At 40.6% G+C, this 20,516-nt stretch overlaps 1 protein-coding gene across 1 annotated transcript in view; it reads left to right on the top strand.

Annotated features, from left to right (window-relative positions):
• The window catches only part of ACSL5 (acyl-CoA synthetase long chain family member 5), an 85,185-nt gene extending 66,597 nt beyond the window's left edge, over positions 1-18,588 (top strand). The window contains exons 18-21 of the mRNA XM_077455042.1: positions 6,408-6,551; positions 11,833-11,934; positions 13,743-13,814; positions 16,100-18,588. Coding sequence (XP_077311168.1) covers positions 6,408-6,551; positions 11,833-11,934; positions 13,743-13,814; positions 16,100-16,240 — 459 coding nt within the window. The 3' untranslated portion in view covers positions 16,241-18,588. The remainder of the gene's footprint in view (positions 1-6,407; positions 6,552-11,832; positions 11,935-13,742; positions 13,815-16,099) is intronic.
• Positions 18,589-20,516: the final 1,928 nt, after the last annotated feature.

Below are 20,516 nucleotides of genomic sequence, written 5' to 3'. Positions count from 1 at the left end.
GAAAAAATACAGAAAGGTGCACCAGACCAAAATCGGATAAAATAATGCAAGATAATTTTAATGGTTGATAAAAAAAAGTCATATAAAAACAACAAATGCATTTTGGGGCTAGATACAATAATCAGTGTTTCATAGCTGGAGAAGATCGATCGCAGTGGTCTCCACACTGTGGCCCTTTGCTTGCCTTTATCTGACCCTTTAAGGTACTTTTCCTCCCATTGATACAAGAAGCTATTTTCTCCACTGACACCAACAAAGGGGCATTATTCCTGGTGGTGACGTGAACGATGGGGCACTATTTCTCCCACTGACACCAACAATAGGGCACTACTCCTTCCACTGATACCAACAATAGGGCACTATTCCATCCACTGATACCAACAATAGGGCACTATTCCATCCACTGATACCATTAATGGATCACTATTCCTCCCACTGAAACCAATGATGGAGCACTATTTTCCCACTGACACCAACAATGGGGCACTATTCCTTCCACTGATATCAATGATGGGATACTATTCCTCTCACTGACACCAATGACAGGGCGCCATTCCTCCCCCTTATACTAAAGATTTGTTGTTTACTCCCACTGACGCCAGGACAATTTCTACTCCCAATGGCTGTAGTCCATCCCCCTAAAGTCCAAAGGATAGTAAACTGGCCCTTTGTTTAAAAACCCCTGATCTATCGGATTCAAACAGGGCACAATGGCTCCAGTGAGGCTGCTCTTGAACAAGCCAGAGTACCCCTTAAGAGGACCCTTGGATTCTTTTGAAATGGAAAGACATAGATCCCCCCCAGCATTCAATTCTGGATATGCTTTATAAACAAGGGCTTGCCCTTGTATAAAATTACATATTCCTCTAGAGCAGCCGTTCTCTTCCTTTTTTAACACAGAGGAACCGGAACTTTCGGGAACATATGCAAATCCTTGTGTCTCGCATTAATATTTTTGACACCTGAAGTTTATTCAAATATGTATACACGATGTGTCCAGCATTGTTTTTGTATTATCCTGTTGATCTGTTTGTTCAATAAAATTCTTTGTACAAGAAATAACTTTCTGGTCCCAGGAAACCCCCAGTAAAAGATTAATGGTGTCAGTGGGCACTTACCTGAGAGGCAGAAATTGCTCATTGTTCAAGGGACCCCTAGCAATCTCTGGAGGAACCCTGGTTGAGTAACATAAGCTGTCTAAAGAAATTTGATAAAATCTGGTCAGGATGGTTGTCAACAATGTCCACTACCATAGAAGCGTGATATATCTAATATGTGCCTACAGTTGATAATTGATTGTATTTTGAGAGGGCTTTTATACCATGTCCTTTGAATGCTCTTTCACTCTACATCTATTGGAGTCTATCTATAGGTGCAAATACACAGACTGTACATTACTCTGTGTATTTGCACATTCACTTGTTTGCATAAGTAATAAAATATTCATGAAATTACCCTTGAAAAAAAAGGAAAAACCTTGGGTTTTGATTCATGTATAGAAAGTCCAATGAGAGTGTCAGACCAAAGATCTAAGAGACCAAAAATTTTCATATTAATGCTGACTTATAGAAAGAAGACATAAATCATCTAACATGTTTTGGGGACTCAAAGGTCTCCCCCTTCTTCAGGGTTTAGATATTTTATAGGGATCGGAATAGCAAAGTCACTGGGGTTAAATGTTTTCATGTGAACAACAAAGTATTACAAAAAGCTTTTTACTGCCAAGGCGAGTCAGGGCACTTAGCATGGGGGTAGGGTTGCTGTTAGGTAAGCTGTATAGGGCCCCATAATTTTCAATGGTGGCCCTGGGCTCAATCCATGGAAGTCAATCAGAGATGGGCAAAAGACATAGAGTGATCCTCTCTGATTGGTTGCTCGCACAATTCCACTACATATAATACTAGTAAAACCTAACACTGAATGATATTTGCCAACAGTCATCCCCTGGGGAATACAAGGCAGCTAGGCCACCAATATGTGATCAAATGAAGTTCATATCCCCTATATTTAATCAATAAACAGAACAACCACTGCCAAATGCTGATTTCACTTATGCTTAGATGCTCCTTCATGCTAATTTGGTGCTAACAGCGCCAAGGCTGAACCCTGCTGGGAGGTAATTATGTTTTTGTGCTCTGGTTCTGTATTCTGTAAATCAGTGGAATCAAGAATGGTTCACAATAACAAAGCGGATTGCCAATATTCTGTCTCATGGCTAGATTTCCAGGTATACTCAATGCTGTAGAAGCAAATCATTTTATTGAACCTTCCAGACATAAGGCATTCACAGAGAAAGGTCATTCTGTGGCTATTTAAAGGAAAACATAAGTCCTCTTCACTTACCTCCACTTAAGCATCGGAACAACGGCAAGCTCCCTCCCCACAGCTGACATCTTCACCTTGACTACTTCCAAGTTTGGCCTCTTCGGTAATCATGATTGGTCAGCCTGGGGTAACTTCCATGCAGGGCCGTCTTTAATATTGATTGGACCCTGGGCAAAAATTTTCTCAGATCAGTCAGCAATTGCGATTGGTTGCCAGTGGTTACAGCATATCATTACTGCTTAATGACTGGTTGCTAGAGGTTAGAGCACACATTACGGCTCACTGATTAGTTGCTAGAGGTTACAGCAAATGATTTCTGCTTGTTAATTGGTTGCTAGAGATTACTGTTAAGTAATACTGCTCACTGATTGTTTTCTAGAGGTTACAGCACATCATCTCCTCACTGCAGGGGAGCATGATACACATATGAATGCCACCTTTATTTACATATCAATGCTGCCAGCCGCATCTATTTACTTAGTAATGCTGCCGATATTTACATATGAATGCCAGTTATTTACATGTAAACACAGGGTCTGCAGGTGAGTCATCTGGGCAGGACAGCATTAGTACCATCACTTCACACTGAAATATCAGGTCACAGTACAGGACTAAAACTTCAAGGGACAAGGGAATTTACACTGGGATAGTCGGCAAGTATGAGGCAGCTGCTTTGGGCCCCACAACAATGACAGGGCCCAGGGCAGCTGCCCCTTTTGCCCTGCCTTAAAGACGGCCCTGCTTCCATGTATGCACAGGAGTCAGTTCATCACAGGCATCCAAGGAATGTCAAGACTGTATGCTGACCTGGTCATGTGTGGGCTCAGTGTACAATCTTTAGAAGCTCGCTAGCAGGAAGGCGTTTCAATTGCAGAAGAGGCATACAGTATATCTCATTTGCATGAAAAAATCCACCCACCAGAAATCCTCACGCTACACTTTATAGTTGCAGGAACGTCAAAAAGTCACCCACCTTATAAATATTGTCTCCCCACTGCTGTTCTATTTTCATAGTTACATATATAGTTACATAGTTAGTAAGGTTGAATAAAGACACCAGTCCATCCAGTTCAACCTGAGTGAGTGTCTACAATTGTCCCTATCCCTGTCCCCTTTCTGTTACTAATAAATCCTATATAAATAATTTTTTAAAACTTTTTCCAAGGAGTCGCCTGTCTGCAAAGCTTCAGCTAAAGATACATGTTAAAGCCGAACTCCAGGAAAAATATATTTGCCATCTACCATGTAAAAATTAAACTACCTGTAATGATGGATGTCCCATTACTAGTTTCTGCTGCATTTATGAAAACTCTAAAGGGGTCTATTTATAAAACATTGCACAAATGTCAGAAGCATTTGTGCAAATGTCGCTGTCATTTTTCTAAGAGATCAATGCTTGTATATTCAGCTCCATCTATTGGCTAAAATGCAGTATAGTTTTCTGAAATACCTCAATGAGAAAACTATCACTGTCAAGGCGGTAAGGATGTGGAACTCTCTTCCACAATCGGTGGTGTATGGATAGTTTTAAAAGACTCTTGGATGTGCGTCTTAACGTAAACAATTTAAGGGGATATGGGAAAAGACACAAACCTACACAGGTTGAACTGAATGGACTGATATCTTTATTCAACCTTACCAACTATGTTACTATAGGGGCTTCAGACAGTTTGTCAGACGACCCCCAAACACTGAATTCAAGCCATTGTACACTGCAAAGACAGTGAAGCATGGTGGCGCAAGCATGATGATATGGAGCTGTTTCACATACTATGGTTTTGGGCTTAATTATTGCATACCAGGGATCACGGATCAGTTTAAATACACAAAAATACTTGAAGAGGTCATGTTGCCTTATGCCAAAGAGGAAATGCCCTTGAAATGAGTGCTTCAACAGGATAACAACCCCAAACACACCAGTAAGTGAGCAGCATCTTGGTTTCAGACCAACAAGATTAAGGTAATGGAGTGGCCAGCCCAATCCACGGACCTTAATCTAATAGAAAACTTGTGGGGTGACATGAAAAATCCTGTTTATGAGGTAAAACCAAGAAATGCAGAGGAATGTAATGTAATTTAGTGCAAAATGCACACTGCTATTTCTTGTAAAAGCCTAATATTCAAATTTCTTCACTTTCTGTAAAGTAATAACAAATTTGAAACATTTTTCTTCTTGTTTTAATTTGGAATAGACTGTGTAGTGTTCCCAGTGCATTCGTGTGTGTGGAATAAAAGATATTACATAATATATATAATAATATTTTATATATTTATTATATACACATACACAGTATAATGTATAAGGATTTTTAGCGTCGCTCACTTTTTTAAACACACTGCTATTATTTTTAACACAACTTTATATCTCAGATGAAGAATTACTGCAATCCAGGGATATCCTTGAACGCTTACGGCCCTAAACTTGAGTACCACTCAGTATAGCATACAGCCACCATATATTTTAGACTGCCATAGATTTTAACAGGATGCTGACAATGGGGCTGGATGCTACACCTGGGTGCCCAAAAATGAAGAAGTTTGCCACTGATGAGCTAAACCCCCAGTGTGGATGAGGCCTTACTTTCAATCAGCCCAGTCATCACTGCCGTCGCTGATTTTCCGGCGAGGAATCTTACAATCCTGGCTTTACCACATTGATCATAGCAGGTCGCTTGCTGTACACCTCCACTATTCACATCCTTTTCATAGAATGCAAGGCATTCTGTGAATGGTGGAGAGGATATCATGGCATTCATCTGCACCATCTATTGAATAGTATGGATATTTTTTATGTTTTATTTGTGTTGCATTTTAGTCCTGTTTGTATTCAAGTTTTAATTTAGTTGCATTTTGTGTTTATTTTAGTTATTTTGTTTATTTTAGTTAGTTTAGTTATTTTATTGATTTTAACCCTTTTGCTGAAGGATTTCTTTGGACATTTCTCCTTGGACTTTGTTTTTTTTTTCTTGTTTTTTGCTTTTTGGACTCCTTACATTCTTTAGCGCAATCCGGTATTTTTTATTTTGTTACTTCCTGTCCCACTTCCTGCTTCTGTCACCTCACCGCCTTGGCGACTCCTCCTCTCCCCCTCCCTCTCTGCAATCACGTGACAAGTCCCAGACTTGCTTGGCCACTAAGAGAGCGCAGCGTGACTCACGAAAAAAGTGTAGCTGCTGACCTTTTATAAACATACACTCACCTGTACCCCCGGTCCAGCGATGCGGCCGCCAGAAGCCTCGCTCCTCTCCTCCTCCTCTCTGCGGTGCCATCATTGCAAGTGTGGGCACCCGTGCGGTGACAGCTTGCGGCTTCACGGCCGGGTGCCCACATTTGCAATGACGGCACCAGGGAGAGGAGGGCAAGAGGAGCGACGCTTCAGGAGGCTGCATCGTGGGACAGGTGAGTGTGTTTATAAAAGGTCAGCAGCTACACTTTTTGTAGCTGCTGACTTCTAATACATTTTCAAACGAGAAGAACTCCGCATTCAGGGCTCATTTACACTGGCAGTACGTACGAGCATGCGTGCTTTTTTGCACGTTCCTGCACACCATGATTTAAGTAAGCCCTTTCATTTCATTGGACTGCCTTATGCATCTAAAAAAAGTGTAAAAATAGTGCTGGCACAATTTTTAAGATTGTGCTGTAGCGAAACGCATGGTGCTGCGGTACCGTGTGTTTTGATAGGCGTCAATGCATGTGTGTTTGCTAGATGTATGGAAGGTCCATTAAGAATTAATGGCACCCATGCTCACCTGTAAAAGGCAGCATGTTTTTGTACGTTGAGGGGAAAATGCTTGTTTTCCCACATTGAGCCTGGTGTGAACAAGCCCTAAAAAATGATTAATGTCACTATAAGGTCTTCACAGTTTGCTCCGTCCTTTACAAAGTAAAAGGTACAGTATCGTTAGAAAACAATTCAACACGAATGGGTTTTAAGAGGGCCTTGCTCATAAGTGCTTACAATCTAAAAAAGATTTGTAGCTTTTTTTTTAATTAAATGACAAGAAGGTCATTTTAGATTGCCATTTTACAATGCTTAGAGGGGATTTCCTTCTAAACGCATAGATGTTTTTGTCTTTTAGAACGGGACCCTGAAGATCATCGACAGGAAGAAGAATATATTTAAATTGGCGCAGGGCGAGTACATCGCCCCGGAGAAGATAGAGAACATATATATCAGAAGCGGGACTGTGGCTCAGGTGTTTGTACATGGTGAAAGTCTGCGGGTAAGGACATCATATACTGTGAAAATGTGGATGGTAATCCTCTTAGAAAAATGCTAATGATACACAGGTGGGGGAGGAGCTGGGGACCAAGAGATATCTAATTAACGACAGCTTAGGACAAGATATATACAATTAGAGGCAGCTCCCTTATGAATAAGCCCCAGAGGACAGCCACGTTGCTGGAACATGGAGGATACACGTTGACTGACACATGGCTTGTATGGTATATGATAAATGACTAAACTCATGGGTAGCCGGGGGGGTTAAATCACAGGTGGCTGAGCCGCAGTTTTACTACCCTCTGACTTCCTACCTAAAGTCTACAATACAACTATAGGGCTGTTTGCATGCTATGGTTGCAGCAAGTTCAATGCAGCATGCCGAGTTGACTAAAAGTATAAACAGAAAAAGTGTTTCTCCTGTGCTCGTGCAGGCGGTATTAATGTAAAATAGTAGTAATTTCGATTGGTAAGTAGTATAGGACAATCCTGTGTGTCCCGCTGCCTAAACTGACCAGGGGTTGTCCGAAAGAGGCTGACTGTTAAAGAGGGGGTGGAAGGCGTGTGATCTCACTCATGAATCAAAGTTATATTGTTTATTCTCAAACAAAATAGATGAGTACAAAGAAATTACTACGAATTCATACAAACTAGGTTACAAGATATTCATTAAAAATGAGTTATGCCGATACAAGTGCAAATGATCAAGGGAGGCTAACGCGTTTCGAGGTGTTCCCTCTTCATCAGAACCTTGGAAAGTAAAAGAAAGTCTGTAGGATGTGGTAGATATACATGAAGAGGGGTTGCTGATTAGGAGATGTATCCTTCTTTACTCCAGAGGTATCCACATCACAACAATCTACATACCGTAGACTAAATGGTTTGTTCGTTATTTGTTGTTTGTCTGTCACCTGTACTTGAGTTTGAACTTGTTGTAAGGCTGCAGCCCACACACATCAGTTGCTGGCTAAAGGCACTCTTTCTGGGAATTCTGCGATCCTCCTAGCAGAGTGCTGTCCTGTGTTGCAAGAGAAGTGCTAGCATACTGCCTATCACTTCTCTAGCAACACAGGACAGCACCTTTGTATATCTACCACATCCTACAAACTTTCTTTTACTTTCCAAGGTTCTGATGAAGAGGGAAACCTCGAAACTGATGTGGTTAAGACGTGTCTTGTTATCGTGGACATTTAAATAATTTTACATAATATTACATTCTCCTCCTGGCTAATCTGGTCTTGAGACCTGGTTCCTGTCCTGATTGGCCGGGAGGAGAAGCTGGAAGACAATAGCTAATATTGATTCGCTAATGTCACAATTGGGTGGGCTCAGGGCGCAGTGCTCTCCCCTTGCGACCCTTATGGACCAGCTGCAGCTGGCTGACGGAAGTGGTATCGCAGTTCCACTATGACGCTGATCGCTGCCATTACTAGTATAAAAAAAAAATTATTTCTGTATATATATCATAGTTTGCAGATGCTATAACTTTTGCACACACACCAATCAATATATGGGATTTTTTTTACCAAAAATATGTAGCAGAATATATTTTGGCCTAAATTTATGAAGAAATTTCTAAAAAAAACAAAAAAACATGTTTATTGGATATGTTTTAAAGCACAAAGTAAAAAATGTTTTTTTTTTTTTTAAGTTGCCAGTTCTTTTTTTTTGTTTATAGCACAAAAAATAAAAAGCCAAGTGGTGATCAAATACCACCAAAAGAAAGCTTTTGTGGGAAAAAATTACAAATTTATGTACAGTGAGGCATGACCTCGCAATTGTCAGTAAAAGTAACTCAGTGCTGTATCGCAAAAAAAGGGCCTGGCTTTGAAGGGGGGTAAATCTTCCGGAGGTCAAGTGGCTAATAAACAGCTGCCAACAAACAGAAAACTTGAAAAAGAGCTCCACTTGTTTCTCTATGTCAGGCCACTTGTCAACTGGAAACTAGGGAACTACAAGCAACTAGGGAACTCACCTAGGCATCCGTACAACGTATAGATCTTGAGCATTGTTAGGGTGTTCAAGCCACTGAACCCAGATTTTGTTGAATGTATGTGGACATCCTCGTCTATTGTAGGCAACTCTAAACAAGGGAAGTGCAGAGTTCACAAGAAATTTCCATTTATTCAAAGAGGGGGAAGCAGCTAATTTCCAAAGGAGGACAATGGCTTTCCTAGCATAAAACAGCAATGTGTTGAAGAGAATCCTTGTGACCTTCCTGGGAGCTAGCGGCTCAGCCAATCCCAAGAGGCAGACCTTTATGTCCAGGGGCACTTAAATAGTTATTACCAAGGTGATAAATTGTAAGATTTGCTTCCCGTAGGCCTCAATCACCGGACATGACCAAAAAATGTTGATAAATCTGCCTGTGGATTAGTGCACCGCCAGATACCAGAGAAGCTCAATGGGCAGAATTTCTGAACATTATCAACCATAAGAGAAGAGTGATTCATTATTTTAAATTGGATCAGCCTATCTTGCAATGAAATTAGGTATTCAAAGGGATAGTTCCAAACATCATCCCAGTCATCCAAATTTGGGACCTCCGTCATCCATTTTTCCCTAAATCTATGTAAGCTTAGAGGAAGCAAACTGCGTAGAGCCTGGTACAACGCAGGGAGGGATTCTGAACGGAGTAGGGATTCCAGATCTGTTTCTTGCAGCGAGATGGAAGCCAAGCGAAACTGGGAAATGTGGGCATGGTGCAGTTGCATGTATAGAAAAAAATACGTTTGAAAAAGAGAATTTAGTGAGTAGGACAGAGAGAGGGGGAAGGCACCCATTAATAATGATATCCCCAAAGAGTTTGATACCCTTAGTTGCCCAGACAGTCGGCTCTGAAGCCTGAAAGAAGTGTGGAAGGATTATTTCATAGAGGAAAACTCAGGAACCAAATATTAGATAGAGTTATGACTAAGCACTCTTAACATGTGAAAATGTCAACTGTCAACCTATCCTGCGCGATTGTCCCATGCTTGAAGAATAAAAGATGTTTTATTGGATTATAATTGCGGTGTGTGACCAGTTTTCTTCTCATCTGCATGTCACTGCAGTAGCGAGTCGGGATCGCACCTGTGAGTAATTCTTTACATACCACACCTGAGCAGTATCTTGTTTTCTAGTTTGGATCTAATATTAGAGACGGAAGACTGCAACACCCCAGCCTTGTTGCATGCCTTAATCGTAGTTTTCGTGGTGTGGGTAAGTGGATAGTGAGCGCCATGGCCCCCAATAGAGGAGAGATTACAAAGCTTTATATGAACCCAGCACCGTGGCATTACCCTTGTTCAGTACAAGCAAATTATAAGCATGTACCAGTTGCCCAGCAAAAAAAAATATTCCAAAAAGTTGGGAAGGGCTTAACCTCCCTCCAAGGGAAGTTGGTTGCCCCAGAATGGCGAGGTCGAGTGTGGGAGGTTTGTTATTCCAAAAGAAAGGAGACATACATATCAAATTGCTTAAATAAAGATATCAGGATACAGACTGGCACGTTTCTAATGTCGTGTACACACTACCGGACTTTTCGACAGCAAAGTTCCGACAGAACGAATCCGTTGGACAATTCGATTGTGTGTGGGCTTCATCTGACCTTTTCTGTCAAAAAAATCAGACGGATTTTAGAAATAGAACATGTTTTAAATCTTTCCGCCTGAACCAGTTACTATCAAGAAAACCACTCATCTGTATGCAGGTCCGGCGGACCAACAACGACGCAAGGGCAGCTATTGGCTACTGGCTATTGAACTTCCTTTTTCTAGTCCCATCGTACGTCATCGTGTTAAACGATCGGACTTTGGAGTGAATGTGTGTAGGCAAGTCTGTTTCAGCGGAACTCCGTTGAAAAGTCTGTCAAAGTTTATTCTGACGGAACCTCTGGGCGTGTGTACGCAGCATAAGGCTATGCAAAAATACTGGGAGCAACTTCATCTTGATCAAATTGATTCTGCTGATCAGCAACAAAGGCAAGGACTTCCACAAATGAAATTAAATTTAACCTTCCCCAAACCCAACAATGGAATAAAACTCAGTGGGACAAAATCAGCCATGCTGTTAGTAACCTGCACCCCTACGTATTTGAATTGAGTGACCCAAAGGAGTGGGAGAGTGGAGTCACGAATTACTGGGAATTGGGTCCAGGGAGAGTATCTGAGATTTATCACAGTTGGTTTTTAGGCCTGGAAAACTAGCAAGACAAATCAGTGTCTTGCACAAAAAAGGAGCATATCTTTGGCATAAAGTGCGATTTTCTCCTCCAGGGCATGAAGCTTAAGGCCATGAACGAAAGTATTATGACGAAGAGCAAACGCTATGGGCTTCTGGAAAATTTGTTTGTCAGCTTAAAATTCCTTTCATATAGGAACAGAGATGAGGCTGTCAATCAGCTGGAGGTCCCTCTTATTCCCCTTGGTGTCAGGAAAACTTGTCAGAATTGACTCATACTAACAGCAGAGGGATGAAGCAGCATACAAAAATTATACTTAGTGCTCTGGAGTGAGACAAGTACACATGCTTTATTCATATTTCATGTCTGAGGTTTACAGTAATTTATTAGTGTTAAAAATAAATAAAAAAGGTGATCAGCGCAAACTATATACCAAATATTACTACAAAGATGGAATATCCTTGTTTGATATGTATTCTACCTCATAGATAAAGTGCAATAAATCAATAATTATACCAATACTAATGGTGAATCCTAATGCAAATTGCTGCTGTGCATGCAATTATTTAGCTGCTGTGCAAACAGCAAATAATTTGTTTGCTTAGTAGCAGTTTGCACAGCAGCTAAATAAATAATTGCATGCACAGCAGCAATTTGCATTAGGCTTCACCATTGGTATTGGTATAATTATTGATTTATTGCACTTTATCTATGAGGTAGAATACATATCAAACAAGGATATTCCATCTTTGTAGTAATATATGGTATATAGTTTGCACTGATCACCTTTTTTAATTATTTATACACTTTAGGTCTAGCAGCAATCTAACAGACATACCACATTCAGATATTTTTCACTTTGATAGCAGGTGGGAACCCCATTATTTCTAATTTGTTGGTGTTATTTGAGAAAATTTGTGTGATCTTTATTTAGGGGCCCATTCACCACTTTTAGAACACAGTAACGTGCACTACTGCAATTCACAAGTGATGCTACATGCGTTTATGAAATACAGTGTAATTTATTTTGACTGGCACCCCAATGCACACTGTCAATAGAAGCATGTTGCTGGCATTGGTTAGATTTTGTTTCTAATCAAGTATGTTTTTGTCTTAATAGTCCTGTCTGGTGGGGGTTGTGATTCCGGATCCTGAGGTCTTGCCAGACTTCGCAACAAAGCTTGGTGCTCGTGGGTCGTATGAGGAGCTCTGTAAAAACTCGGTGAGTTCTGCAGAAATCCAGGAATAAGCAATATATCATCTGTATACTGATCCAAAAGCTATTAATAATAAAGGGGGGGAGGGGGCAAAAAGGAATCAAACATAGGGACAAATAGAATCAAATATGGGTACAATAGTAGGACAAAGGGAATCAAATATGGGCACAATATAAGGACAAAGGAAATCAAACATGAGGGTTATAGGGGGACAAAAGGAATCAAATATGGGTACAGAAGGGGGACAAAGGAACTAAATATGATTAAAATTGGATACAAATTAGTCAGACACTTGTACAATGGGATATAATGGAATCAAATACAGGTACAATAGAAGGAGAAAGGTAATCAAACATGGGGACAAAGGGAACCAAATATTGGTACAATACTGAGGCAAAGGAATCAAGAGAACGGTTAAGCGAATCAAACATGGAGCAAAAGAGGAATCAAATACAGGTACTATAGAGGGACAAAGGGAATCATATGCAGGGCAATAGGGGGACAAAGGTAATTAAATATAGAGAACACAGGGAAAAAAGGGGATCAAATAGTGGGACAAATGGAATTAAATACAGGGACAATAGGGAGATAAAGAGAATCAAATAAGAGTGCAATAGAAGAAAAAAAAGGGGAATCATATACTGTACGTGGACAATAGGGGTGCAAGAGAATCAAATATGGGAACAATAGGGAGACAAAGGGAATCATATGCAAGGGCAAAAGGGGGACAAAGGGAACCAAGCATGGGGACAAACAACCTATTTTTTTGTTTTCTCCTCAATGGCTGATCTGATAAATGCTAGATGTCTATGAGCACCACATTTTAGACACATTAAACAGAACCTGCATTTTGTCCCTCAAGGCAATATAACAGGTTTGTACATAATAAAAGGTATGACGCTTGGTTCTATAAAGTAATACGTGAAAAAATTGTATCAATTAAATTAAATAGTCCAATGTGATGTATTCCCAGCACCAAAAAACAATATTCCAATACAATTTTTTCAAAAATCATTCACCGCTTGTGCTCAGTTACTGCACTATAATACTTTATATCTATCTCCCGTTTGGTTATCTTACTCATAAACGATATCACTACTGTAGACATCCCGCAGACCACTCCAGGAGGAATCTTTGCACTTAAGAGCACAAAAGCGTTTTTTGACCTACCTGTAAAAGGGGTCAAACATCTCTGGTGAGTGCACATCCATATTCTGAGCACAAGCGGTAAATGATTTTTGAAAAAAAAAAATGCATAGGAAGATAGTTTTTTTTTTGGTGTTGGGAATACATAACTCTGGACTATTTAATTGAATTGTTACAATTTTGTCATGTCATGTATTACTTTAAAGAACCAAGCACCATACCTTTATTATGTACATACTATAAGTGGATTTATCCTTCAAAAGTGTGAGCTACGGTTTTCATTTTATTTCATTTAACAATATTTGTTTATTTTATTTTCTTATATATTTGGTTGTATCTACTTCTAGTTTATTTTGGAGTAAGTGCCAAACATTGGTTAATTTGTTTTAATATTTACTGAATTCCCATTATTGGAACGCCTTTGCACCACAATCCCATACCAGAACCCCCCAAAAAAACTGGTACCTCCAGGTATGGTGAAGCATGTCATTCTCAATTCTACCTACTGCAATGCAGCAACCAATCACCAAACTTTATTGCTGTCACATGGGTCCAGGAAGATAATCCTTAACATTGTGTAAGCTCTGACCCAAAATGTGGAAGCAAACCCTAAAATAACACTTTTTAATCTATTTTTACTAATAACAATGATATTTTCCCTTATTAGACTGTGAAGAAAGCTATACTGGAAGACATGGTGAAGACAGGAAAACAGGCCGGACTGAAGTCTTTTGAGCAGGTATGAAATACATTTGGGTTTCCAGTTAACCTGGTCATACACTAATAGATTTTTAAATTAATGTCTGTTTGAAAATTCTCAGCACTACACCCAATGAATTGGTGAATGTCATTTGAAAGTACTTCATAAAATGTTTGCTTTTAGCTTGATTTAGGAGTGAATGGACTTTCCTGACCGAAACCCACATTCACGGTTAGAACTTAGTTTAAGAAAAAAAATGAAATCTTGCTCCTTTGAGTTTTCTCCTCTATATGATCAAAAACAAATGTAGATTTAACCCTACTAATGATTAGGACATTAAAAAACATTCTTAAATAGATTTTTATTTTTTTTAACCCAATTCGACTAGTGTATGGCCAGATTCAGTTAGGCACAGAAGGGAAGCGATAGAAGGAAGGAACGAGGGAATGTTGGAGGGGAAGGAAGGAGGAAAAGGAAGGAGTGGCAAGACAGGGAAGGAAGAAAGGGAGGAAAGGAAAAAGGAAGAAAAGGGATAAGTAGAATGAACTGCTACAGGGAAGAAACTGTTAAGATGAAAAAAAGGAGGATAGGGAAAGAGAAGGGAAAGGGAAGGAAGGAAAAAAAGGAAGGATGAGGAAGGAAGGGAGTGGAGGTGGAAAAAGAAGGAATGAGGGGGAAGGAAGGGAAAGAAGGAATAAAAGGAAGGAGGTAGAATAGAATAGGTAGAATTAACTGCTACAAGGAACAAACCCCTATGGCTAAAGAAAGAGAGGGAGGGGATAGAAGAACGAAGAGAAAGTAGGGAAAGGGAAGCACAGAAAGGAGGGAGAAGGGGCAATGATGGTAAGAAAGGGAGTTAGAAAGAAATGGAAGGGAGGCAGAAACAAATAAAGGAAGGAATGAGGGGGGAGGAAAGGAAGAATGGAGAGGAAGGAAGGAAGGGAAAGAAAGAAGGAAGGGAGGGGTGGGTATAATGTACTGCTATAAGGAAGAAACTGCTACAATGAAAGAAAGCAATGAGGGGATAGAAGGAAGAAGAGAAAGTGGAGGAAGGAAGGAAGGAAAGAAGGGGGGGGCAAGGAAGTAAGAAAGGAGGGGAAGGAGGAGGAAGGAAGGAAGGAAGGGAAGAAAAGAGGGGGGGAGGAGGAAGGGAGGCAGAAAAGGAATAAAGGAGAGGAAGGAAGGGGAGAAAGGGGAAAGTAAGAAAGGAGAGATTGACTGCTACAAAAGACATTTAGTAGTTTACTCTAATGACCTTGCCATTAAAGTTTGCTGTTTTTATGAAATTGAGAAATGAAAAATAAAATACAATTTGTGTTCCTTGAAAATATGTAGCATTATAGTTGCAAGGAAGAGTTCCCATAATCCCCCATGTTGGACAGCAAAGCAGATTTACTAAAAGAATGAGAATGTTTACACATTAAAAAAAGTGGATTTGCTTTAATGATTCAATCACATGGAAAAGAAAACAATAGATTGCTTCTCACATGAGCCTCAACATCTCTGGAATGGGTACTCCCTTATAATCACCCTATATTTGCACTCCCTTATGCCGCATACACACGATTGGAATTCTCGTCGGAAAAAGCTCTGATGGTTTTCTCGATGGAATTCGGCTCAAGCTGTCTTGCCTACACACAGTCACACCAAATTCCGATCATTTATAACGTGGTGACATACAACACGTACGACGGGACTAGAAAAAGGAAGTTCAATAGCCAGTAGCTTCTCTCTCGTAGTTGATTCTGAGAATGCGTGATTTTGGGCTTGTCGGAATTGCATACACATGATCGGAATTTCCGATAGAAAGTTTTTCCGTCGGGAAAATTGAGAACATGCTATCAATTTTTGGCTGGAGGAAATTCGGACAGCTAAATTCTGATGGAGCATACACACAGTCGCATTTTCCGATGAAAAGCTCTCATCTGTCTTTTTCTGTCCGGAATTCGGATTGCGTGTACGCGGCATTACAGTTTCTTTCCTCCTCTGCAACCAGTACTGAAATCAGCAGTGTTGGCAACTGCAAGGGAGATGTGATGTACCTCTGGTCATTTGACAGTTCTCAGATCTAGGTGTCAATGGTACTAGCAAAACCTACCTCAGTGTTGGGTTGATTGATTTTGGCCAGTGGAACTAGTATGACCCGACTCGTTATCTACAGAACAAAAGCAGGGATTGATCTTCAATAAAGATTGATGCAATCTATGCCACACGTAAAGATAACCTAGAAGGGATAGTTTTCTCCTTTTCTCAGCAGAACTGGGACTTTCACTAAAATAAACATGTGTTTGTACAGAACGGTGACCTGTGCTATGCTCTTTCAGGTGAGGGATATTTATGTGCACCAAGAGATGATGAGCGTTGAGAACGGTTTGCTGACCCCGACATTGAAGGCCAAGAGAGCGGAGGTGGCAAAGCATTTCAGAAGTCAGATCGATGAGATGTACTCCAAGATCCAGGAATAATATGAACTGATCTGGCACAATACATGCACTTGTACTTGGCACAACCACCACCAGGATGGAGGCACCCGGAAGGCAGCTCTGACTTGTCATAGCCAGGATTGTTTTTATTTCAGATTCCAGCAAGTATTGGGACATCAAACGTCGGTATTCTATGAAAGCCTTCCAGTGACTTTACAAATGTGTATCTATGTATACGCTGTACAGTAATTCTGCTAAATATGTGGAATCGCTTCACTATTTTTTTTTTTTTTTAAGAATTAAAGGCTCTCTGTCCTGGGATGTTCACACACACCTCCCTGTATCATTTCAGCTGGATAAACACTACAACCTATCCATACAATCCAGCTGGGACAGTTTTAATTGTAAGATATTTTCCCACCATGTCACCTCACACAGCACTGATGAAATGTATGAATGTATCTACACAGCTGAAATACATAAGGGAGCTGTAGAACCTGTCAGGTATTTGTATTTTTGTCCATCCAGTACTGAGATGTACATAGGTCTGCCACACAGCACAGACATGTCTGGTAGGAGAGAAGACCTGATTTTTCTCTGCTGCAGTTCACACTCAAGGGTCCTGTCCCAAAGTCTGTGATTGGACAGCAAATGAAGAAGCATCAGACTGATGAGTTCACTCTGTTCTCCTCATATCAGCATGCCCCCTGTAAGCACGAGTACTGCATCACAGTTTAGGCCAATTGGCTCCTTGTATACACACAGTACGGTGCAAGAGTCTTAAGACAGGTGTGAAAAAATGCTGTAAATAAAGATTGCTTTCAGAAATCGTAACTAGTGTAATAAACTGTAGCAGTTTATTTTTTATCAATTAACAAAATAGAAAGCAAATGAACAGAAGAGAAATCTAAATCAAAATTTGGGCTGACCATCCTTTGCCTTCAAAACAGCATCAATTCTTCTAGGTACACTTGCACAGTTTTTGAAGGAACTTGGCAAGTATGTTGTTGTGCATAGTTGAGTCGCTTAGCCTTGTTTCCATAGCCTATGCACTAAAGCATAAGAACTGGGGTGCAGAAAATGGAAGCAGGTGTTCTGGAGTGAGGAGACAAAATTTGAAATATTTGGCTATAGCAGGAGGCAGTATGTTGGTGAAGGGCTGGAAAGCAGTACAATAATGAGTGTCTGTAGGCAACAGTGATGCATGCTTACTTCCCTTCCACATCGGAAGATGTCCAGCAGTGCCATCAGCACAGAACTGGTGGAAACCAGTGGGACCCAGGTACACCCATCTACTGTCCGGAGACATTTGGCCAGAAGTGGTCTTCAAAGAAGAATTGCAGGCAAAAAGCCATATCTCCAATGTTGCAACAAGACTAAGTGACTCAACTATGCACAAAAACATAGGAACTGGGGTGCAGAAAAATGGCAGCAGGTCCTCCGATTAATAAAAATTTGAAATGCTTGGCTGTAGCAATATGTTGGTGAAAGGCTGGAAGGTGGTACAATAATGAGTGTCTGTAGTGGTGGTGGGAGTTCCTTGCAAGTTTGAGGCTGCACTTCTCCAAATGGAGTTGGAGATTTGGTCAGGATCAATGATGTCCTCAATGCTGAGTAATACAAGCAGATACTTACCCAACATGCCATACTATCAGGGAGGTGTATGATTGGCCCCAAATGTATTCTGCAGCAGGACAATGACTCCAAAGATACAGCCAATGTCAGTCAATATCTTCAGTGTAAATAATATCAAGGAGTCCTGGAAGTGATGGTTTGACCCCCACAGAAGCTGGATTTCAAAATCATGGCATTTGTCTGGGATGACATGGAGAGGCTTTTGAGAAGATCTGTGCTTATTTCCTTCAATAGCTGTGTGCAAGTGTACCTAGAAGAATTGATGGGGACGTGAAGGCAAAGGGTGGTCACATCAAATATTGATTTGATTTCTGTTTATTTTTATCAATCAACAAAATGGAAAATTAACTATTAACACTTCTATTTCTAAAACATTCTTCATTTACAGCACTTTTCCACACCTGCCTAAAGCTTTTGCACAGTACTGTATGTGTATCACACTGAGGCAGCACGACTTGCAGAGCCTCAAATCACCCCCAAAGTCGCTCCGATTAGAACGGTTCCATAGTACAGAACGGGATGCGACTTGTCAGGTGGCTAAGTCGCCTGTCAAGTCATCCCAGTGTGAACTGGCACTAAACGGTTTAATGAATACAGAGATGTAATAATTTGTGCCAGTCCTATATGCCTGGAGTTCACCTTTAACATTACATCCTTACTAACTGCTAAAAAGGTCTCTATGCTCAGCTGCTGTGTGAATGTTATTTAAGCCCTGGTCTTTTTAATTTGATAATAAAATGTATAAAATACTGCTATGACAATGTATATGTTTTGACACTAAAAGTTGTGCTCCAGGAAAAAAAAAAAAAAAAAAAAAAAAAAAAAGAAGCTGTAACACCGGATAGACTGGGAAAGATGGACAAAAACAAGAAAAGTTCACCTTTCATGAACACAACAGACTACCATGGCAAACGAAAACCTTAGTTAGACGGTATTTCTACAAGTCTTTCAGGACAGCACCTGGAGAGCGCGCAGCTCCACCAACTTCCCAGGAAACACTGCAGTCATTCCTTGTTACTGAGTACCTCCAGCCATGCTGAAATTATATAAACAGAACATAGCAACCACAACACATTAACATTTATAACCCAAGGAAGGGTCAATGGCGCAGTCCTGAAAGACTCGTAGAAATACCTTTATCGATAAGTCTAACTAAGGTTTTCTCACCTCATCTTTCAGGACAACACCTGGAGATGATAAACGAGTACTTACTCTTAGGGAGGGACCTTCCTGCCAAATGACTGCTCTGCTGCAGAGAGCAGGTCCATCCTATAGTGACGAGTAAAGGTGGAATAACTCACCCATGTGGCTGCCAAACAAATTCGCCCTGGCAAAGCTCCAGCTCGTTCCACCCAGGACGTAGTTACAGCCTGAGCTGAATGGGCCACTACCCCTGCAGGAGTTCTGTTTTTTTGCAACCCTATAAGCTTTGTGAATAGCCATCCGAAGCCACCTACCAATCGTGCTTTTAGAAGTTCCGTAATCCTTACGAGATCCAGAAATAAAACAAAAAAAAAAGAATTGGATCTTCTAAACTCCTTTGTTACCTCTCTTTACATCCAGACTATGAAATTCCCTTTCTTTAGGGCCTGTTGGATTTGAACAGAACATTGGTAGAATTATCTCTTGAGACCTGTGGAAAACTGAAGCAACCTTCGACAAAAAACCCCTGTTCTGTCCTCAGTACTACCCAATCTGGGAAAACTGTCAAGAAAGGCTCAATGATAGATAATGCCTGAAGTTCACTGACCCTTCTAGCCGAAGTGACTGCTATCAGCAGTGTTAGCTTTAAGGACCACAATTTAATTGTGGCTTCTTCTGATGGTTCAAAGGGTCTTCTAGTCAGACCCTGCAAAACAACTGATAAATCCCATTTGGGAAAACACTTAAAAGGAACTGGTCTAGCTCTAACTAGTGCCTTGAAAAACATGATGATCCAAGGGTCATGAGATAACCATCTCTCTAAAAAAAAAAACTGATAGTGCAGCTACCTGATCTTTCAAGGTGCTTGCTGCCAAACCCTTCTCTATTCCGTCCTGTAGACATTCCAGAACCAAAATGTTCTCCTTTGGAAGGTAATGTTTTGAATTACAACCGAAACTGAAGCATTTCCAGGTCTTAAAATAAATGGCCCTTGTGACCTTCTTCCTGCTATTTAGCAGGGTACAAGTTAAATTATAGGAAAAACCCTTACTCCTCAGGATTTGCCCCTCAGTAACCAATCTGCTAACTTGTGTTGCCCTACGTTGGGATGCAGAAGGGGACCCTGAGTCAGCAAGCCCCTTTGGACCGGAAGTAACCAATGAGACTCTACTGCCAATTTTAGGAGGACTGAAAACCAAACCTCTTGGGCGAATATGGGCCACTAAAAATAGGATTTTTTTAACAGCTTACCTGTAAAATCCTTTTCTTGGAGTACATCATGGGACACAGAGCCATAGTAGTTACTATATGGGTTATCAGGTGATGGACACTGGCACAAGCTAAGATAAGAAGTCTACTCCCTATTTAACCCCTCTCACTACTGGGTGTACCTCAGTTTTTGTAGCAAAGCAATATACGTGTATTAGAAAGGGGGGGGGGGGACTTTATGTCCAGTGATGTACTCCAAGAAAAGGATTTTACAAGTAAGCTGTTATAAAAATCCTATTTTCTTTATCATACATCACGGGACACATAGCCA

This window comes from Lithobates pipiens, unplaced genomic scaffold, assembly GCF_037356315.1.
Source record: "Lithobates pipiens isolate NorthernLeopardFrog02 unplaced genomic scaffold, aLitPip1_a1.2 Scaffold_25, whole genome shotgun sequence".
Classification (NCBI taxonomy): Eukaryota; Metazoa; Chordata; class Amphibia; order Anura; family Ranidae; genus Lithobates; species Lithobates pipiens.
This window is presented reverse-complemented; position numbering and strand designations above follow the sequence as displayed.